General features: G+C 39.6%; 1 protein-coding gene across 2 annotated transcripts in view; it reads left to right on the top strand.

The window, feature by feature from the left end:
* LOC101464129 (mannosyl-oligosaccharide 1,2-alpha-mannosidase IA) overlaps positions 1 to 20,288 on the top strand; it is a 205,443-nt gene that overhangs the window by 171,856 nt on the left and 13,299 nt on the right. Inside the window, exons 5-7 of one of the 2 annotated variants that reach the window (XM_004551022.6) lie at positions 15,120 to 15,214; positions 19,630 to 19,756; positions 19,910 to 20,003. In XM_004551022.6, the coding sequence (XP_004551079.1) occupies positions 15,120 to 15,214; positions 19,630 to 19,756; positions 19,910 to 20,003 (316 nt within the window). The remainder of the gene's footprint in view (positions 1 to 15,119; positions 15,215 to 19,629; positions 19,757 to 19,909; positions 20,004 to 20,288) is intronic. The other variant, XM_004551023.6, reaches the window with a different exon arrangement.

Here is a 20,288-nt window from a genome sequence, read left to right as displayed (position 1 = left end):
ATTTCTTTTTCTTTTTTTTGAATTAGTGATCTGACTACCACTTTAATTTTTCTTGGATGTTATTTTTAATGTGACAAAGCTGTTTCAACAAAAAATACCACCACCCTGAGGAGAAACTGGGCCCATACTGGTGTGCTCTGGTATAAATGGCTAAGAGCCAGCAAGCACAGTTAGTGTTGATAACCACAGGTGGAAAAGAGGCAAGCATCATGCCCTCAAGCATGCCTGTACTCTGGCATTAGCTCATTGAGCACATAAGCTATTTCACCGTTAGCAAAACTGGCTATACTGCTGGTGGTATTTTCTCATATTGTGTCAATTATTTTCAGACTTAGACCAGCTAATTTTCCAGTAAGTAGAAATGTAGTGTTCAGTGATGGAAAATGCTGGAAACCACTCTGCTGATTTAAAGTGAGACTGAAATGTGAAATAAGCTGCAGTTTAGAGTTTTTGATTATGGAATTTGATCTGGTTTAACATTTTTCTGATATGAATGACCTTGTTTCTCTTTGGAATTTGAATAGCTTTACTTTACATCTTTGTATTCCTCACTCCCAGTGGTTGAAACATGCGCCTGGGTGTTTTGGCAGGAGTTAAGCGTATCTGTTCAGCTTCCCTAACATTATTTTGCCTTCAAATTGACGAAGCATGTCCGACACCAAACAAAAATCCTCTTTGCTGTCGAGCTGCGCGTGAACTTGAGTCAGGCACCGTGTTGATCTGTGCTAGCACAGACACAGAGGAGTGGCAGCAGGATGGATGCCACCCCCTACTGAGAAAATGAGTGGAATCACAGCATTTTCCACCCAGCTGACACCCAAGACAGATGGAGCTAGCAAACACTGCAGCGCAGCTCAAGTCGAAACCATGGCAACAGCGAGGCAACAGAAAGCCTGCCAGGCCAATCGCAGAGAAGAATGCAGTGCCGTAGAAGCAGGTCCCCGAGGTAGAGTCAGAGATGATGATTGCCTAATGGATGTGAGGTTGGTGTTGAAAGAATCGGGGGGGGATCCATCATAACAGGGAAGATCGGGTGGAATTCACATTATTCTTTTTATCCTAAGGGGTTGATTTTTATATAGGCAGAAACAAGCGAGTTAGATCACAGACAAATGACATGTCATCAGCGAAGCCTCCGTAGTGTTATAGAACAGAAGCTGACTGAAGCCCGAAGGCACGTCTAAAAACATGGTTAATGTTTTTTGAGAGTTTACACAGTGGGTTGATGTCTGAATTCAACTCATTCAGTGTGAATTCAACTCGTTTACCCTCCTGTTAGATTATTTCTGTACTGCTGCTGCCCACAGGGAATTTGTCATTTGACTTTGCTCTTCAGAGCAGAGGATCACCTGAATGGCTGCCATGCCGCTGATGGAAACTAAATGTCTCGCTCAAGGACACACGACACACAAGGAGCACGCTCGAGCTCAGGCTCTGTAGGTGAACGAAAGTACAGTACTACATTCTTAATGAAACAGTGCATTTTTGTGTTTGACTGTTTTGAAAGGTGAATTTACAGCGAGGGATTTATTTTAAATTGCGCCAAGATTTGAAATTTAAGAAGATTGGCATACCAGACTGTAGAGAATATGCACTCTTGTATTTTCTGTGCTGCAATGGGGGAAAAAAATCATTACATGTTATATTTTAGGAGGCTAAGTGAAATATCACTAAACTACTCTTGTTGCATTAAAAAAAGTGAAGCATGTTTACTAGAGTGAATGTTTAAACTCAGGTCGAAATCTCTTTATTATTGAATTCATGTTAAATGAAAAAAGCATCAGTTTTTCTATTAGATTCAAGGTCTGCTTGCCTGATACTGAAGCTGTGCACGACCCCTGCGTGACCCTATTCTTCGATTCTCTCCGACTGTGCAGCCTGTGCTCCATTTACATATGCCCAAAAAAGAAAAAGTCATCTCTGCATTTGCAGATAAGCTCAACAGCAATAAATCACCTTTGTTAAAACCACTCTGTATTTGTATCAGGGTGTGGCACAGATAAAACGAGCACTGACAAAGATACAGTATAATTGCACATTTTCTCATCTGCAGTACTTTTCACTGTCATGAAGTCTTTAGCTTTTTACGCCACTTTTCGCCATTTCTAATCTTAAAGAATCCAGTTTGACTTTGCGAGCTTGTATCAACTTCTTTCTTGCTTTTAAAAAATATATGGTGTTACAGCTAGCTGATAAAATGTCTATCATTATAAGAAGTGACTTGCTGCCTGTGCACTTACCCCTTTTGAAGAACTTGTGAAATTGAGTTTCTGAAGTGTCTTACATGTTTCGATTTTCGAGGAAAAGCAGTTAAATTTTGAGGGCCTGAATGGCAGTTATCTACCCTAAGCAGCCTGTGCACTGTGTTAAACTGAATTGCCTTTTCTTTCCAGACTCCACAGAGGCTCGGTGATTATGTAGGCTCTATTTATTTGTTTATTTCAACAAGGATATATTACAGAGAGTTTCCGTCATTCAGAACAGGAACTGCTCTCCAAAGACAAACCCCAAACAGCTACAACATTAAAACAAATGAAAGGTAAAATTAATCGTTACATTACAATATAGAAAACAATAGATCCCTGCATTTGTGTGGTTAGGGTTATTTTGACTGTACATAAAAGATGATACAGTGATATCGTCATCATCTTTTATTGTAGCAATACCATGGAGCACAGACTTGTTAAAGGTACAGTACTAGTAACTAAAAGGCGTTCCATATTATTAGTGGTCTAAAAAAATCCATCAACACCATCAAGACATCCAATTCAGTGACTCAGACTGGCAGAGGTGACAGTTGGAAGGAGTGGTCACACTCTCAGTAATGCATGACTTCAATTTAAAATGATGTCTTAACTAAGGGAGGTGTTAACAACAGACAAAATCATTTTCATACCCAGGATGTAAACATTTCAAAATCTGTGAAGTTGGATATTGCAACATAAGAGGGAAAGCCAGCCTTAAGTAGGAAGACCTGATTTGTGTGTGTGCATGTGCGTGTGCGTGTGCGCGCGCGTCTTTTTTCACACCGGTTTAAATTCCATGGAGTTTAACCATGGAGTTTACAACCATGGAGACGAACCACTGCCCAGATCCTAATCATCTGTGGGAATGTGCTAAAACAGTTCTGATCCACACAGACCCAACCCCGCAATCCACAAGACCCCAGCGGATTTACTGCCACCCTCGAGCTGCTACACACCACATGACACCCACAGGGATCTATACCTCAATGGGTTAGTGGTTTTAGCAGGTAACTGCTAAGCTACACAATAACATGTGTGCTACTTGGACTGATATCCCTTCCTTCTTGGCAACCACTGTTTGAAGCTCCAATAGAAGATTCACGTTGGACTCGTTAATCATTAAAAGTATGATATGTGCTTTCTTAATTTAGAGAAACACATTCTCAGGCAAGCATCTGTCACTCCAGCTTACACACACACACACACACACACACACTCACTCACACACAGTCGCTCCCCCGCATACGAGGCATCACAGTGGCCATATCCTTCACTGAGTCGAGTCTTTGATGAGGCAGCCGATGCTTTGAAGCCCGGCGCTGCCATCAGGGGCTTTTAAAGAAACCCGGCCTCTCTCTTTGCATCTTTCTCTTACACTCCACAAACAACTAGCACATATTGCCAACTGAACCACTGATCCGCACTAGGCCAGAGTGATCTTCCTCATTTCATCTTGCCTTCTCTCATCCCAGTCCTACCACAAACCCCCATCTCTCTCTCTCGCTCTCTCTTTTCAACTGAGGCACTTTATTCTCAACCCCTCATCGCGCTATATTCCCCAGATCTCATTACCACTCGTGAAATTGCATTTTTTTCTCTCAGATCGTTTCATCTCTTTTGAAGAACCAGCAACAGGTATATACGGTATTATTGTTCAGTGTTCAGAAATATCTTAGATTAAGAAGTGTGAACTCTTTAAAACAAGAGATGGATGTTTCAGCGCTTAGGGTGGTCAGTTAGAGAAGCCATATATAAAGGCAAGTACATCCTGTTTGTGTGCAAAACAAAAGGGTCATGAATGTCATGAATATTAGGAAATACTTTAGGAATACTCCAACAATTCTCTTGCTATGAACGTTTGTAGAAACATTCATGGTGTCCAGACAATTATTCCTAATGAAACTGGTGACTGAATTTTTTTTCTCTTGCGGCACCAGCAGGACATTTTTCTCTCTTATTATCCGATAACGACAGGCTGTCTGAACAACAAAGTGCCAAATACCAGAGACTTCATGCTTCAGGAAGAGTGCTGTAGTGTCACTTCAAACACATATTTCATTTGCATGAATTTGACATGTAAACAAATTGTATGTTGCAAGTTAATGAAATGTGAGAATAAATTGTACCTGGCATTTTGTTTTGGTAAATGGCCTGCATTTGTATAGCGCTTTTCTAGTCCATAGGACCCCAAAGCGCTTTACACTACATTCAGTCATCCACCCATTCACACACACATTCACACACTGGCGATAGCAAGCTACATTGTAGCCACAGCTGCCCTGGGGCGCACTGACAGAGGCGAGGCTGCCGGACACAGGCGCCACCGGGCCCTCTGACCACCACCAGTAGGCAAACACGGGGTTAGTATCTTGCCCAAGGATATTTGGCATGCAGCCAGGATGCAGCCTGGGATCGAACCACCGACCTTCTGATTAGTGGCTGACCTGCTCTGCCACCTGAGCTACAGCCACCCGATGTCTTTGCTCAGTGTAGTAAAATGTGACCTAACCTAACATGCATCTTAATTTTTCAGCAAAATTTACTCCATTTATTCCAAAACATCAAAGACTTCACCAAGGGAATTTTAAATCCGGTGGGCAGATTTACCTTAGACTATCCTAATTGTGATCATTCTGAGAGCTTTCCTCTTGTGCCACAGAACCTTCATGTTCTCAGTGGGGTAAACCGCTTTTCATGGCAGTCTGGGTTGCCCTCCAGCACCTCCCTGAAACTTATTTTTAATGCAGTACTATTACAGCACTTTCACACTGAGGGAGTATAATGAACATTACGGCCTCTGCATTATTCTGTTGGGTCTCAAATGTTTTACATTCCGTTGCAGCCTGCAAGTTTCTCACAGGATATAACAAAGTATGTGTGAAAACTTTAATCCATCTCCTACACAGAGTTGTGATGTCTTCACCATTTGCATGTAGCTCACAGGCGCAGTCCCAGACAGTTTTTCTCTCTTACACTTTAACAAGAGCTCTTAGATTTCCTACAGTTTCTCTGGGAGCGTTGTCTGTCGATGCCCACACAGGAAGGTACCTGTTAGCTCTTGTGTCTAGCTGAGTGGGCCAGTAGGTGCCTGTTGTCCTCCTACACCGAGCCTGTGAGACTGTTAAGGCCCTTATGAGAATTGGATCTGACACCATCAGCCCCATCTTCTTCCTGTTCCTCTTCCATAGTAATAATGATGGAAAGGTTGTGGCACCCTGCAAATTGCAGGTTGAATTATTGATGTCTGGTCCTTTGGTACAGCGAGGACTGATCATCTATGACATCTGTCAATACGTAAACGGGTATAACAGCGTTGCTATGTGACGGACAAGCTTGTTTTATTTGTCCTGTATGCCACAGGTGGGGAGTGTGCCAATATTATTATCTCTCAAGGTGCTAAGACAATGATTCAAAGTGATTTGCCGTCGGCTAGCTTGGAGATGGCTCCATAAATCGAACATGTGGAGTCTCTGTGTATTTATTTTTAAAAAACACAGTAAAACATGAGTAGGATTAAGTCTTCCCTCTGGCTGTTCTTTTTATTTATTTTTTTTCCATTTCATGCAGACACTGTGTTGCAATAACACAAAATAAGCAGCTTTGGATGATAAAACGTACCATTTTGGTTCCCAAATCAAAACTGAAGCATATACTGCCACTTGGTGGTTATCCTGTAATATGGAAAGAACATGTTAAAGTTGAAACAACTGAATAATGACCTCTTCTGTTTTTACAACCAGCACCCACATCTTCTTCAATAATTGCATCACTAAGCTGACAGAAAGAACAGCTATTGTGTTTGCTACATAATACAGAGGCAGTAGCCGGCACACTGGAATGATTTGTATAAGCCCAGTTTAGTGGGTCAAAAGGAGGGGCAGAAAGTCTGTGGGCGGCTCGTGCACTTGAGAGAGGAACGTTTAAGCTGATGAACATTGCTTAACAGTATAGCTGTAATGTGGACTCATTTAGAGCTGCTTCTTTCCAGTGGGGGCTTGATTGAGCAGCCGCCACTTGTTTGTTTTCCAATTTGGGCTTTGGTGGGTACTTCCATTTTACCACTGCGTTTGTTTTCGGCAAGTCCTCATGTCTAATTTATTGGATCTGTTTTAACATGTTCGTCTACTCGCTCTCAGGCGATGGTATGCTGCATAAATTATGCAGAGTACTTTTGATTTACGACATCAGGGGCTGATGTGAGACTGCGTGCTGCGAGTTAGTGCGTCTTAAACCCAGCCTGCTATGTCACTGTGCCAGCTTTTCAGATTGAGATGTTGAAACGTGAGTGGGGTACAACAATGGAATAGGAATTTGCAGTGAAACCACTGGCTCGGATAACGTTTAGGCTTTTAAAACAATTCCCTCATTGGCAATAGTAAAGATTTACAGAGAAGCAAAAGAACACTTTGCAGTCCTTCTACTATCTTGCCCAAATTAACCTTGAATATTCATTGAGAATGTTACACACCACTGTGGCTAAATATAGCTTACCATCTGTAGCTCAGTATTCAAAGTAGGGGTAAAGCTTGGTCAAAGGCAACAATGTTGATGTAGTGAGATTTGGACTTGTTGAAGCATAGTAAAATGATGGTGCTGTGAGCTGTGGACTTGTCTGCTTTTCAGTCAGCTCGCACCAGCAGCTTGTGAAATGAAGAACGAAATCAATGTGCATCAAAGGGTCTCCTCCTGTCAGTCTTGTCAGATCCAGTTGAAAGGGTAGATGTACCGGGGAAGACTATTGAAGCTGAGACTTGTAATATTCCTTTCAATCAGTGACATCTGCAACTAGTCACTGAGATACCTGCACGGTGTCTGTTTTATTTGGAATATTTCTATGTTCCCCTATCAGGCTCATTAAGATAAAGAGGACAGAAAAGGATCCTACTAATGACCAATGCCGCTGGGAGAGAAATTAAACAAGGTGCACCCGCTACTTATAAAGAATTGTAAAGAATGCGTTCCATTCGCCTCGCGCTGAGAAAATGAGTGTCCTGTTGGAGCCTCAGTAGAATTAAACCACAGCTATCTTTCAGCCTGCAGCAAACCTGAACCTTGTTTTAATGTGTTCTTGGGTTTTTTTTTTTGGTTTTTTTTTTCCAACTTTCAACTGTAGGACGACCATTTTCCAAAACAAAATAATTACTCCATCTAACACAGCTAAAACACCCCCACGGGTGCACAGTTCAAGTTATGATGAAACATGTAAATATGTTTTACAACCATTCCCTCAATTTGCTCGTTTGCAGATGTCTTTTTGCATGTGTTTGTGTATTACATCTGTGATTTACTAAGTCTGTGGTGAAAGTGGATTCTGTTTCCACAGCAAAAGCAGCACCATCATTTACTGACTAAACATCGTTTGAGGTGTTGCATGGAGCTCAACTTTAGCTGACGTTAGGCTCAAAAAGTCCTGATTTTGTTATTTGAAGCTTTTCCCAGCTTTGACTCTGTAAACTGTATGTTCAGCATAATTAACCTGTGCACATAAAAACAGATTATAGGGGTATTCATTGTAGGATTTGGAGGCTGACAAGTTGTTTTAGGAGAAATGGGAAAAGAAAGAAAATTATGGTATATTTATACTAAGACTAACAAGTGAAAGATTAGTAAAAGTGAAAGATCTGTTTGGATCCCTGAAGAAGAGACAAATCCCACTGGGGGTTAGACCAGGAAAGGCATCCGGTGTAAAAATGTGCCAAATCAAACATGCAAAGCTACCTGCTTTGGCGATCCCTTATGAATAAAACAGCAGCCAAAAGTGTCCCTTTTTTTTCTATTAACACTGATCTCTTTTCAAATTTACAAAACAAAAGCTGTTTTTGGTTTGACCTCTATAGGTTATGGAAATGTATCAGAATATTTATTAAGTAGATACAAAATTTACTACAGGTAAGCAGAACATGAGCATTAGTTCAAACAAAGAGCACTTTGTTTTAGATATATTACTAATGTGAATACATGAAGTCATTCTGCAATGCTGAAGATGTCACCTTAGTGTAGAAAATTGCCATTGCTCATTTTATGTTATGACAATGTAATATATAGTTAGCAGATGAATTAGAATTGGAAAATAAACACGTTTTGCTGTACAGTGATGTGTTGCCTACAAAGTGATTTCACAAACACGATTTTCTGTTTTGTCCCTGGCTCATCATCATGTGGCTGACGTCATTACAAGGTTTTCATTTCTTGTTAATTGCAAGCCGTTAGAGACGGTTCAGTTTTAAGCATCCTTTGTTGTGTTGCCAGAACTAAAAATTCTGTCCTAATTAGCAAACGGTATTCAAAGATTTTCTTATAACTGGAATGTCATCTAACAAGATGTAAGATCTAACCATACACATAAGTTGCGAGTGGCTGTGTTTAGATTTTAGCTATATTTAGAAGTGAAATAATGACTATAAAAAGAAAGTTAAAAGCTTGTCTTGCATAGTGCACAGACTCTCCTTGGCTGCTACAGCTCGCTAAACCGTAGAGAAAAAGAGAGATGTGTGCCTCACCTGTAATTTGTATAAAAAAGTGAAAAAAGTTTCTTTGAAAAGTTGCTGAATCTTGCAACAAAGTCCCAACCATTAGGTTAACTTGAGGATAATGATCACTGCTGTTAGTGAGAGGGATGGTTTATATTTCCACATGAGAAGTCCCTGCATCACAAAAACCCATCCAAATAACAATTTTTTTGATACAAAAGTAATCACAACTGCTCCCTGCTGCCTGCAAGTTGCTTTATACATGTATTTTTGACCAGCAGCTCTCCTCTGCAAGTCAGAACAAAGGGAAAAATCTGTGAGAAAACTACTGCAGACTCACACAATGCTGAGCTTTGAGGGATGCATAGGAGATTAGTCTGAAGATCTGTACTCATAAGCTGCCAGAATATGAATTATAGATCTCTGGTCTAAAGGAAAATGCCTTTATTTTTCTCAGCTAGGCACCAAGTTTCTCAAAACGCCAATACTCACCCACTGAGTTTCTTAGATTTTATTGTTACTTGATCAAAGGAAACCTGAAGTGATTTCAAATGAACTCTTCTTAAATAGGTAACTAGTTGCATGAAAATATCCGTGTTGAACTGCAATCAACATATGATTATGCATGCACTCTGCATACGCTTTGCTCTCAGAAATAGAGGATAGAATCCAAGGAGCCACAAACCAGCCCCCTGGATGAAATTTGCCTTCAAATTGCACATGATGACCCTGCTGCATGCCACCCCTGTGTCATCTTACGCAGGTCAGGTTTTCAGTTAGCTTTGTCTCCTGCATCTCTGTAGTATGAGTAAAGAGGAAATGATGGCAGGTGTAGAAGAGACAAGGCTTTGTTTTCACATCGAAAGACTCCCATTTTCACTTCAGCACCAGTGACACAGAGAGTGAGGGATTCAAGCAGCTGATGATGCTCTTTGCTGGCTGCTAAAACGCCGTCCTAGTCATTTATTGCCACATTATATTTTCACCATGTGCGTCACCTGTCTAATCACCCATGATAATGTGTCCTAAACGACAAGAAGAAAAGGGAAAGTTGCCAAGAAACATTAAGAAGAGTCAAAAAATGCATGAATAAGGGACTTAGCTTACGATTGAAGAATGAGGTTGGTAAAATTCTATTTTTCTCCCTTCTCAGATAAATGGGGATGAAAGCAGTTATCAAACTTTTGCAACACAGGAAAAATATGTCTTATTCTTTAATGCGACAGAGTTCAAATGTTTGCTGTCCATGTTCGATTTGTTAGTGAAGGTGTGATCAGTATATATATATATTCTGTGATCAAACATGCTGCAGCTCTTAGCCCACTCTACTTTTCATAATGCTAAGCTTAGCATAAGTTCAGAGAGGCTACGTTAAGGTTGTCTTAAAACCCTGCTGAATCAGCCAAGCTCAATAATCATCCCCCTCATCAGCTGATGGCTTTGCGTGCAATATTTAAACTGCATTAGCCTGCTCGCGGTTGCATTTGCAAGCAGCTTTGCAACCCACTTACACCCTAGCTTCTCCTCGCTGTAGCTGACGCAGTCATTGTTATGCCGGTCACAGTGCCTGCTTTTTCTGTATAGGATGTTAGTGCTGCTCTTATTACATCCAGCCTTCCACATAGAGCCATCAAACCCATATAAATTACTGAAGATGGAAAAAAAATTGCTGGACTATAATGGTCCTGATTGTGTTTTTAATATATTTTCTAGTATCCAACAGAATTTAAATATTTGTTTGGTTTCAGTTAAGTTTGATGGGAATGTTTATGTGAATCAACATTGTATATTAGCTTTATTACTGTGGTGACTGTAGCATCTACTGTGCCACAATAACTGTAACAGAAAAATATGTTACACAACTACAAGAACAAAGGGGTTTGGGGCAGAGAGTGGCAGGAAACAGAGGTTCAAAATTACTAACACTGAAATCTGGGCATGTGGAAGAGTGCATAGACCTCTTTTTTCCATGTGCCATGTTCCCTGGAGTGAGGACTCAGAAGTTTTTAGTGGTAAACAGAAGTGGCAGACCAAGAAAAGTTTCTCTCCACTGGGCTCTGATGATGTTTGTTTTGAGAGAGATGACTCCATGCTTGATGTGTGTCTTCAGCAGTTAAGAGCTGATAGAAAAGCCATTTGTGTCCAGCCTCCTATCTGCCAACTGACAGAAAATTTCAACTGAGAGAGAAGAAAGTGACCTGTCGGCTGTCACATTCTATCAGCGTTGCTCTTTGCCTTGCTCCACCATCCGTCCATCCTTTTCATCCCTGCAGGGAGTCTTAAATATTAAAAAAAAAAAAAAAAAAAACACAGAAAGAAATGTAAATCCAGCCAATCATGGACTTTACTCATAGCTTCACATTGGACAAGATGCAAGTGCAATTACAGTAGCACTTCAGGATGGAAGCTCGTGTGCTGGAGGAGGCTCTGAGTGTGGCACAAGAGAGCAGTGGCGTGTCGGCAAAGATAGATTTACGAACACGGCCTTTCATTTAGATTGTGTGCTGTGCACTGAGACGATGCCTGCCAAAGGGGTTTTACTATAATTAATCAGGTAATTTATAAACAAGCAAACAATAATAAATGAATGCAATATAATCAACAGCTTCTGTTTCATGTTTGTCTGTTACTTAATGTAGTAAAGGGAGTTCATTTAAATGTGATTGATTGCATGATCTAAAGTATCTTTCTGTTGTGAATCCTTAATAGACGCAAATGCAAAACGTAAACGAGGACAGAGTTGCATTTGTGTTGGTTTTGGGTGTGTGTGTGTGTGTGTTTGTGCCTTTGGGCTTCTAGTTTGCTCGCGCAGCACTGGCGGTAGAAAGGGGCGATGAAGAGAGATGAGACCAGGCGGAGGGTCATTACCGCGCTCTCTGATAAAATGGAGAACCAGGGGACTCGAGCGAGTGTGACACACACAGATGTGCACTGACACACGTCAAGGGGGAGGCTGTTCTAGCTAGAATTAACAAGTGACTGTTGCCACCACGGTCCCATAAAATCTTTCAATAGACACACATTCTTAAACTAATACAGTGTCTGAAACCAATAATAATTAAATTTCTTTTTATAAATATCAGCCTTACTGATATAGGAATTTTATGACTCATATTCGGTGTCTGATCTAAGAGAGATCTCATAGATCTTGTTAAAGTCTGATATTTAAATATATAGGGTGAGATTTTTTTCCATTTCACTTACATAAGAAATAAACAGATTTCCCTAATGTGTGTAATGTGTAGTTATTTATTTACTCAGTTATTCCCTGGCCGACTGTCCTCAGTTAGGCTTGTAGCTGTTTGTGGCGTCCAAAATACATGTTGTTGCAAAGTACCCTCTAGTAGACAAACTATGCAACATCAACACTCAGAATATGGTTGAAGGGTGTTTCTTGCATGTCTTCTTTATATGGGGCGATTGTGGCTCAAGAGTTGGGAGTTCGCCTTGTAATCAGAAGGTTGCCGGTTTGAGCCCCGGCTTGGACAGTCTCGGTCGTTGTGTCCTTGGGCAAGACACTTCACCCGTTGCCTACTGGTGGTGGTCAGAGGGCCCGGTGGCGCCAGTGTCCGGTAGCCTCGCCTCTGTTAGTGCGCCCCAGGGTGGCTGTGGCTACAATGTAGCTTGCCATCACCAGTGTGTGAATGTGTGTGTGAATGGGTGGATGACTGGATGACTGGATGTGTAAAGTGCTTTGGGGTCCTTAGGGACTAGTAAAAGCGCTATACAAATACAGGCCATTTACCATTTATTTCTTTACTTTTATCTCCACTTATCAGACATTCTAAATGCTGATATGGAGATATTGGCAAACAGGTTATATCAACCAGCTTATCGTTCAGGTTCTATTGATGAGTATTGCTAATCTTAAACTTTCTTTTTACATGTATGTAGGATGTATTCCTGTTCTTACTGCTGTCCTTATCAGTATAAAGTTTCTGACATCATAAGTGAAGTTGTTTTTGTGTTAGTCCTGGTATTCAAGGGTGTAAAAAATAATACCATTCATATTCTGTGATGCAGTTTCTTGTGTTTCTGGCTATTCTTGTGATGTACATACTACTAGGATTTGTACAGTGTAGTTTAAATGAGTACATTACGTGTATAACCCACTGTGCAAAGTTTACATTTAAGGTATAGATATAATTATGGTTTTATATGGCACTTTTCTTTTCTTACTGATGCTGTCTGCTATGGAGACGCCATTTGGTCCCAAGGACAAGGTGACATTGTGAAACAGGCTCGCCTTTTCTTTTTTAACATCAATGTTTTAGTTTTGAATTTTTTTTTGATGGGGTCGCAACTAATTAGTAGCTTTCATTATTTATTCATTTGCTGAGTAATTAAGTTGTGAAATGACATGCGCTGCGGAAATCCAGATTCATTCATTAGTGTTTTATTGTAAATCACAGTTAAAGGCTCAATAACTAAATTTTTTTATGTTAATTTTAAGTTCTTTTTTACATTGTAGTAAAATCTTATTCTTACTTTCATGTTTAATTTTAGTTTTATGGGAGCTTTTTTAATTATGTTATTCCTTCTAAAAGTAAAAACAATATGAGACTCATTAATATTTTTAATGTCCTCAAGTATTAAAATAACCCAGTGATTGTTTTCTGAACCAGATTCAGTCAGTAACAAACAACCATTACCAAACAAATGGCTCTGAGGCAGCTTTAAACTTCTTTTCTTCCCTATATAGTTATGGAGTGAAGAATATACGGGCCAGTTGTAAATATTTAATAGAACTCTGAAATTCTCTTCAAAACAACTGCACACTTCAAACTAGACTCTGCAAAGTTCTCTTCTACAATAATAATCATGCTAAAGACAAGTGGGCTGTAGCTATCTGGCTGCAATTTCTCTTCTCATCTTCGATTTTTCTGCTGAGTCACTGCTCTCCTGCACGAGCTCTTTCTGACTGCGCTTTGTCCTCAGCTACACCGTTTTCTCTCCATATAACACGTCAGTGTCTCCTCAGTCACTTTCTCTTGTCTCCAGCCTCTGAGGTTTTCACTCTCTTTTATGAATCTCACCTCTGCTCAGCTACCTTTTTGTCTTCTAAGACATCTCTCTCTTTGTCGAGATTTCAATGTCTTACTCTTTTATCTTCTTTTCCTTTTTTCCCCCCAAACACTATTCCCTCTTGTTAATGGTGGAGAATGAATGGAGATTTGATGAAAGATAGTCCAGCTCATAAGATGATACTGCCTCGACGTGAGACTGTTGCTAGTGCAGATGTGAAGGGAGTACAGTTTTAAATAGACTTTCGTAGAGCACATAACTAAGAGTTATTTTAATATTACAGTAGTTGTGTTAATGCTTTTACATTATTGGTTTTGTTTTATTTGTTTGTCTTTTGAGGGGGGAGGGTGGTCAGAGGCAACGTGTTTAACTATTTATGAGTAAACAGAAGAAACTAATTCACACACACTGGATGTTTTACAGTCATCTAAAAAATAACTCTTAGTACTCCTGTGAAAGTACATCCAGTCTGAGATTATAGAGTTACCTTTAGCAGAAATAACCTGGAGTAGTAATTTAATCTATTACTTTATCAGTTTGTCACATTTATTGGGGGAAATTTGACCCACTCTTCTATACAGTGTTGTTTCATGATAAAGGTTTTTGAGGTTTGTGGGATTCATTTATGCATAGCTAGCTGAGGTCTAGACTTTGGGCCAATGCAGCACCTTGATTCTTTTCTTTTCACCCATTTAAGTGCTTGGGGTCGCTGTGTTGCTGCATAGCCCAGTTTCATCCAAGCTTTAATGGTCAGACAGATGGTGTCATATTCAATTCTTTGGTATACAGAGGTGTTGATGGTCAACTTGATCATGGCTGACTCCAAGAAACAAGGCCACTGTGGCTGTGAAACAAACCCAAATCACCTCCGTCACCGTGCTTGACAGGATGAGGTGTTTGCGTTGGTATGCTGTTTGGTTTTTGCAAAACATGGCGCTGTCCAAACCTGTAAACAGTGTTCCACAAGTTTTATGGTTTGTTTAGATGCAACTTTGCAAATCTAAGCTGTGCTGCTATGTCATGAACTTTACAGAGCTCAGTCAGCATGTTAAATGTTCGAGTCTGAGATGTTGTTCTCTGATGGGGGATGGGTAGTTTCTCTTAGTATTGCACAGTTTGAGCACTCTTGGGAAGATTGTGGTGTCATCATAACACACACGTACATGCTCAGTCAAAGCCTCTGCTTTTATAGAGGTGTTCACACTTGCTGATGATCAGTTAATCAAGTGCATTTGATTAGCAGCGCCTGACTGCTACTTACCATTTTAATCCCTGTGGAAGCAGTAAGGATGTACATAGATGTACTTGCATGACTGTATGCATACTGTATTTTTGTCAGTTAATATTCACCAAGTTGTATTTTGTGTTTTCTCTTCAGTTGTTCAAAAATAAAGCAGTGGAGCTGGGAGAGAAGCTACTGCCTGCCTTCAACACACCAACAGGAATACCCCGAGGAGTCATCAATCTCGGGAGGTGAGTCTCAGCACAAGTCATCGCGTCCAGCTGTCCTTCTTCTCTGATAAAAGACGATTGAAAGCTATCACATTTTTCTGACATTCAGGAGTGAGCAAAACTTTGGCTTTTGTGAAGAAAAAAAAAACAAAGTTCAACATGCAAGTTGTCATTAAGTAAGATAGATGTTGTTTGAATGTGGCGATAACATCAATTAAGGAAAGCGAAAAACATCCCAGTCACACAGGCTCTGTTTACTGACAGTGGATCAGCTGCAGGCTAAGCTTCATAATGCAGATGACATTTAGATAAGAATTAATCTGTGTTCATAACCACTTCAGAAGATCGTCTGAATAATATTTGCACGTTTTTAAATGAACAGTGTTAATTTTTCAATCTGTTCTAAACTATTGCCTTTCTAATCTAGAATCTGTGTTGACATGATCTTCTTAATGCCACAGTCATGCAGCACAACTTTGAGCTATTCTCATTTTCAGAGCAATTTCCAGCGTGGAGTTTTGCTTCTCCGCTTGTTTGGATGTGGGTTTGACCCTTTTTAGGCGGGAGTGGAAATAAAGAGGGGAAAAAAGTGGCTTACAGTTTTATAGTGAGACAGAAATCGGAACTGAAAAGCTTACAATAAAGAAATCTGACAAACTGATGAATGATAACAGCACTGTGTCGGTCGGCTGTGACAGGCAAATTATCATTGCTGGCCTACATTCATGCAACGTGACTATTGTCTTGTCATCACTCGTATGATGTATGAACAACAAAGTGTAAAATGTACATCATGATGTGAATATGGATCAAAATTACGTGACCAAGTTTTAACTTTCAGACTCTTCTTCTCATTAACTAATCGTATTTTCTTATAAGATACTTCCTGGCACCCCTGTCTTCCACCTGCTACCAATTAACCCACCAGCCAAGCTGGACAGCTGCTGGAAGATTTAATTACCTCAGTCTACAGTTAATTCCTTCTACATTACAAACAGTGCCAGTCCTACAGATGGGCAGGAGGAACCATACTACCCATAGTGTATCACACAAAAACAAACCCACGTCACTTTGGAAGTAAACATATGCAGCGTGTGAGAGAACGTGTGCACCCTGGGGAAGTCAGTTCAGGGGAGTTTCCATTAATTGATTTTTTTCCTTGTGATAGATTCTTCGTATGTTTAATGGTATATAGTGCGTGTGCTACTGTGTTAGTGTGTGTACATTATATAAAACAGTATGGTAAAACTGATTGACAGGAAGTGCATATGTAGACTTTCTACAAAAAAACACCACAAGTTTTTACTCTTAATCGCTCAGATTATTTCAGTTTCAGTTGACAGAAAGTTTGAACATGGTCATGATCACTATCATTATAGTAATACGCTCCAGGGAGCTTTCTTTCAGCTTTGTCGAATATTTAGAGGAAGAAAATATGTGAGAAAATAACATATTAGCTAATAAAATTCTTGATTTTGTGTTTGGTTTTTTTTGCTCTCAACCTTATAATTTAGATTATGCAATAACTCACAGATTCCCCTTTTACAAATTAACAATGTCACATTTCCTGTTCTGTAGCCAAAAACCCCTTCAACGTGCTAAAGATGTTCTTAACGGCACTTAAACCCCTTAACAACATTAGATGTAGTGTTTAATTTATGTTTCCTGTTAAAATGACAGCGTAAACAATGCTAAAATGATTGCAGTTAAAATGTAAAAGATCCTACTTTTCCCAAGCACATTATTCCCAACACGTGGTATTGATTTCCATTTCTTAATCTGTTTTTTTTTCTCTTACACTCGATTATATTTCTGACTGATATGGAATAGATTGTGTTTGTTAAAGAAGGTGAAAGGGTTAACAGATGCGTGCCAGTGATGTTGCTTACCAGAGACTCCAGAGACTACCACCCTATGTCCCTCCCTCTAAAAACGAATGCAACACCTGCTGCCCTGTACCGAGTTTCAATTGATTCCACTTGAAGCGGGAATCAGATATGACTCTAGCCAGAAGTATTAACGATGCAGCCCCTAAACCTTTAATAGGTGCATTTATCAGAGTGCCAGACTCTTTGATTCCTCTCTGCTCTCATTCGCCAGCCACTTCCCACCATTTCTCTCCCCTTTCTTCTCACCTTCTCAACATTTCAACTCAATTCATTATCCGATATCACATATCCTCCAGCAACTCTTAGAGGATATGTAAAGTCATTCTTTTAATGTATTATGGACTAACTAATCATTGACAAGCATCAGTTCACCACACTAAGCTTTGATTTGTTGAGTGATCTTACCCGCACTAACTAATGGGCCAGCACTGCTGACCTTGGTGTGCAGTTTCTAAAACACTTTTCCAGGTTTATATTAAGGCATTGAGTTTGACATTGAGTATAATGAAACTTTAAACAAACATCAATCACAGCAGTCGAACATAAATTAATGTTAGATGATGGAGAGGGCTATTTTTTATAGACTTTTGATTAGTTTATTTTTACCAGACAGAGGGCCAGCCCACATCAGCTGCCAAGTTAATTTTATGTATTTTAAAACTACCACCACCATCGGAAAAAGATTTTTAAAAATGCACCCACTTGGAGTGTGTAACTACTGGGAATAGTTCTCTAAACGTCTGAACGTTATGTGCTGCAGTTTTTATTTCTTAGGTCAGTGTCATAAGCCGTTTACAAAAAGCACAGAAATGTGATGACCTTAGGTTAATAATACAAGATTTAATGGGCAAAGAGAGAGTTTTTTAAACTCATTTGACTAAATTGGAATTACATAACCCGATTTTTATTGTCAGTGAAATTAACATTTGTATTGTTTATTAATTTATTGACTGGTCGACAAAATGTCAAAATACACAGAAAAATGCCTGTCATGGTTATGTGCAGCACTATGTGATACAGGCTGTTTGTATTCACATAAACAGACAAAGACGTAACATCTTTACATCACAGGAACTGGTAAACATTTGGCATTTATGCATAAAAATGAAGAAAAATATGAATTTATAATTTCAATGTTGTCATTATGATATTAGTAGTTTAATAACCACATATAAAATTCAATTAGATCAGTGCACTTTGGATGGAATGCATTGTACAGATTGCAGGAGATGGTCACTGATTTCTATCTGAAATAAAAGGCAAAGCCTCGTGCATTAAGCAGAGACTGAGTACAGAGAGGTCCGACCAGCACTCAGAGTACTTTGTTCAGCTCTGTTCAGCTGCACTGTGATGAGAATATGACGTATACTATAACATCTGAAGAATCTCGTCTGCAAGTGGCCTTGGAAAAAATGAGATTTGCAAGTGTTGAGGCTCTTCCCTGGAGTTTGGTTTAATGCTGCTGCAGTGGCAGTATACCAGAAAGGAAAGCTAGAAAGCTAAAAATGCCTTTTAAACTATACATTGTTGTCCCAAAGTAGTTCTCGTGCTTTAATTTTGTGGAAACAAAACAAGGAAATTGATGTCATGTAAAAAAGTTGTACACAAAGGCAGCACAATGAGTAGATTGTTAGCTTCAAATACGGAGTTGCAGTTGGAAAAATTCCAATTATATCAGACTTTGTTTCACTGAGAGGATATTGATGGGTATCAGAAGGTTATCCTGGTAAGCAATCACAAACAAAATAATGTTGTGCTTTCACTTGAAAACCAGAGCAATCCTGTAAAGAGCGAGCATATAGAAAGTTAAACGCTTTATTAGCTCCTCTTACATCCAAATGAATATGCTTATCTGTTGAGCATGTTTTAGACTGTATGAATAAAACCAAAAAGATTAGGACAGCGATTAAACCCATTACGTTCACAGCATGCCACCAGTGAATGTAATTAATCTGCATTTGCAGTTAGCAGTGTCAGTTTCACAAAGACCCGATCCTAAAACAAAGATCTGAGCATGGTCAATATTTATGTTTTACAGGCTCAACTACATATACCTGATGCTACAAAAAGATAAGGTGATGTGGCTTAAATTAATAAGGCTTTACTAATTTAAAAACAAGCACATACTATATATAACTAAAGAGAAACACAGGCTATGTGTGCAGTGTCAAATTAGCATAATGACTTAGCCACAGCTTTACATAAAATATTCAAACTCTAGCGCAATAGCAGCAGGTAAGCCTCTCAGAATTATAAAAAAAATGTCAGGATCAGCTAAGTATCAACTGAATCAAAAACAGTAAAACTGACAGGTGACAAACATCAGACGGGGTAACTGAACCGGCTTCTTCTTGTCTTCCTTAACACTTCCCAGTGGGCATTGCATATCTAACCACTCACAAACATGGGCACAGACAGATAAACCAAATTTTGTTACGTTTTATTATTATTTACATGGAAAAATAAGTGATATTTACTATGAATCTTTCTTGCTGAACTGTCTATTTTGCGATACTTAGTGGATGTGTTTGAATGTCATCCCTGTTGTAGTGGCACCAGCTGGAGCTGGGGTTGGGCCTCAGCCGGGAGCAGTATCCTGGCTGAGTTTGGGACTCTTCACCTCGAATTTGTGCATCTGACTGAGCTGTCCAGCAATCCAGTATACACGGAGAAGGTTCAGTATATGAATAACCCTTCCTTTGCAATTTACAGCGCTGAACAGAATGTTCTGATTTCCTATTACCACAATTTCTGTGCAAAATGCCTTTCAGCCTTGAGGTGATGGCATAATACAAATTCCCCTTGCCTAATGGCATGTGATTTGCAGGTGATGAACATCAGGAAACTCTTGAACAAGATTGAGAAACCCCATGGCTTGTACCCAAACTTTCTCAGTCCAGTCAGTGGCAACTGGGTCCAGCGTAAGTACTGTACTGTGCATAATACTTAAATATCAGCGCAGATATTTTAGGATGCATACAAGTTTTGTGATGAAGGGTAAAGTCAGAAAAAAACGTTTAAATTGAAATTGGGGTCACAGGTCCACTTGGGAAGGTGATTTTTGTTTCCTGATATTCACTGTATTACAGTAATTATGTGTACCCACTGTGGGTCAGGACTACAGGAGTGTGAGGTTGCTGAATGTGGTTTCACATTTCTTTCCTTTTCCATTTCTCTTTCTTTTCTTTAGCTTTCACATTACTGAC

Source organism: Maylandia zebra, linkage group LG11 (genome assembly GCF_041146795.1).
Source record: "Maylandia zebra isolate NMK-2024a linkage group LG11, Mzebra_GT3a, whole genome shotgun sequence".
Lineage (NCBI taxonomy): Eukaryota > Metazoa > Chordata > Actinopteri > Cichliformes > Cichlidae > Maylandia > Maylandia zebra.
Note: the sequence above shows the minus strand (reverse complement) of the source record. Positions and strands in the feature narration are given on the sequence as shown.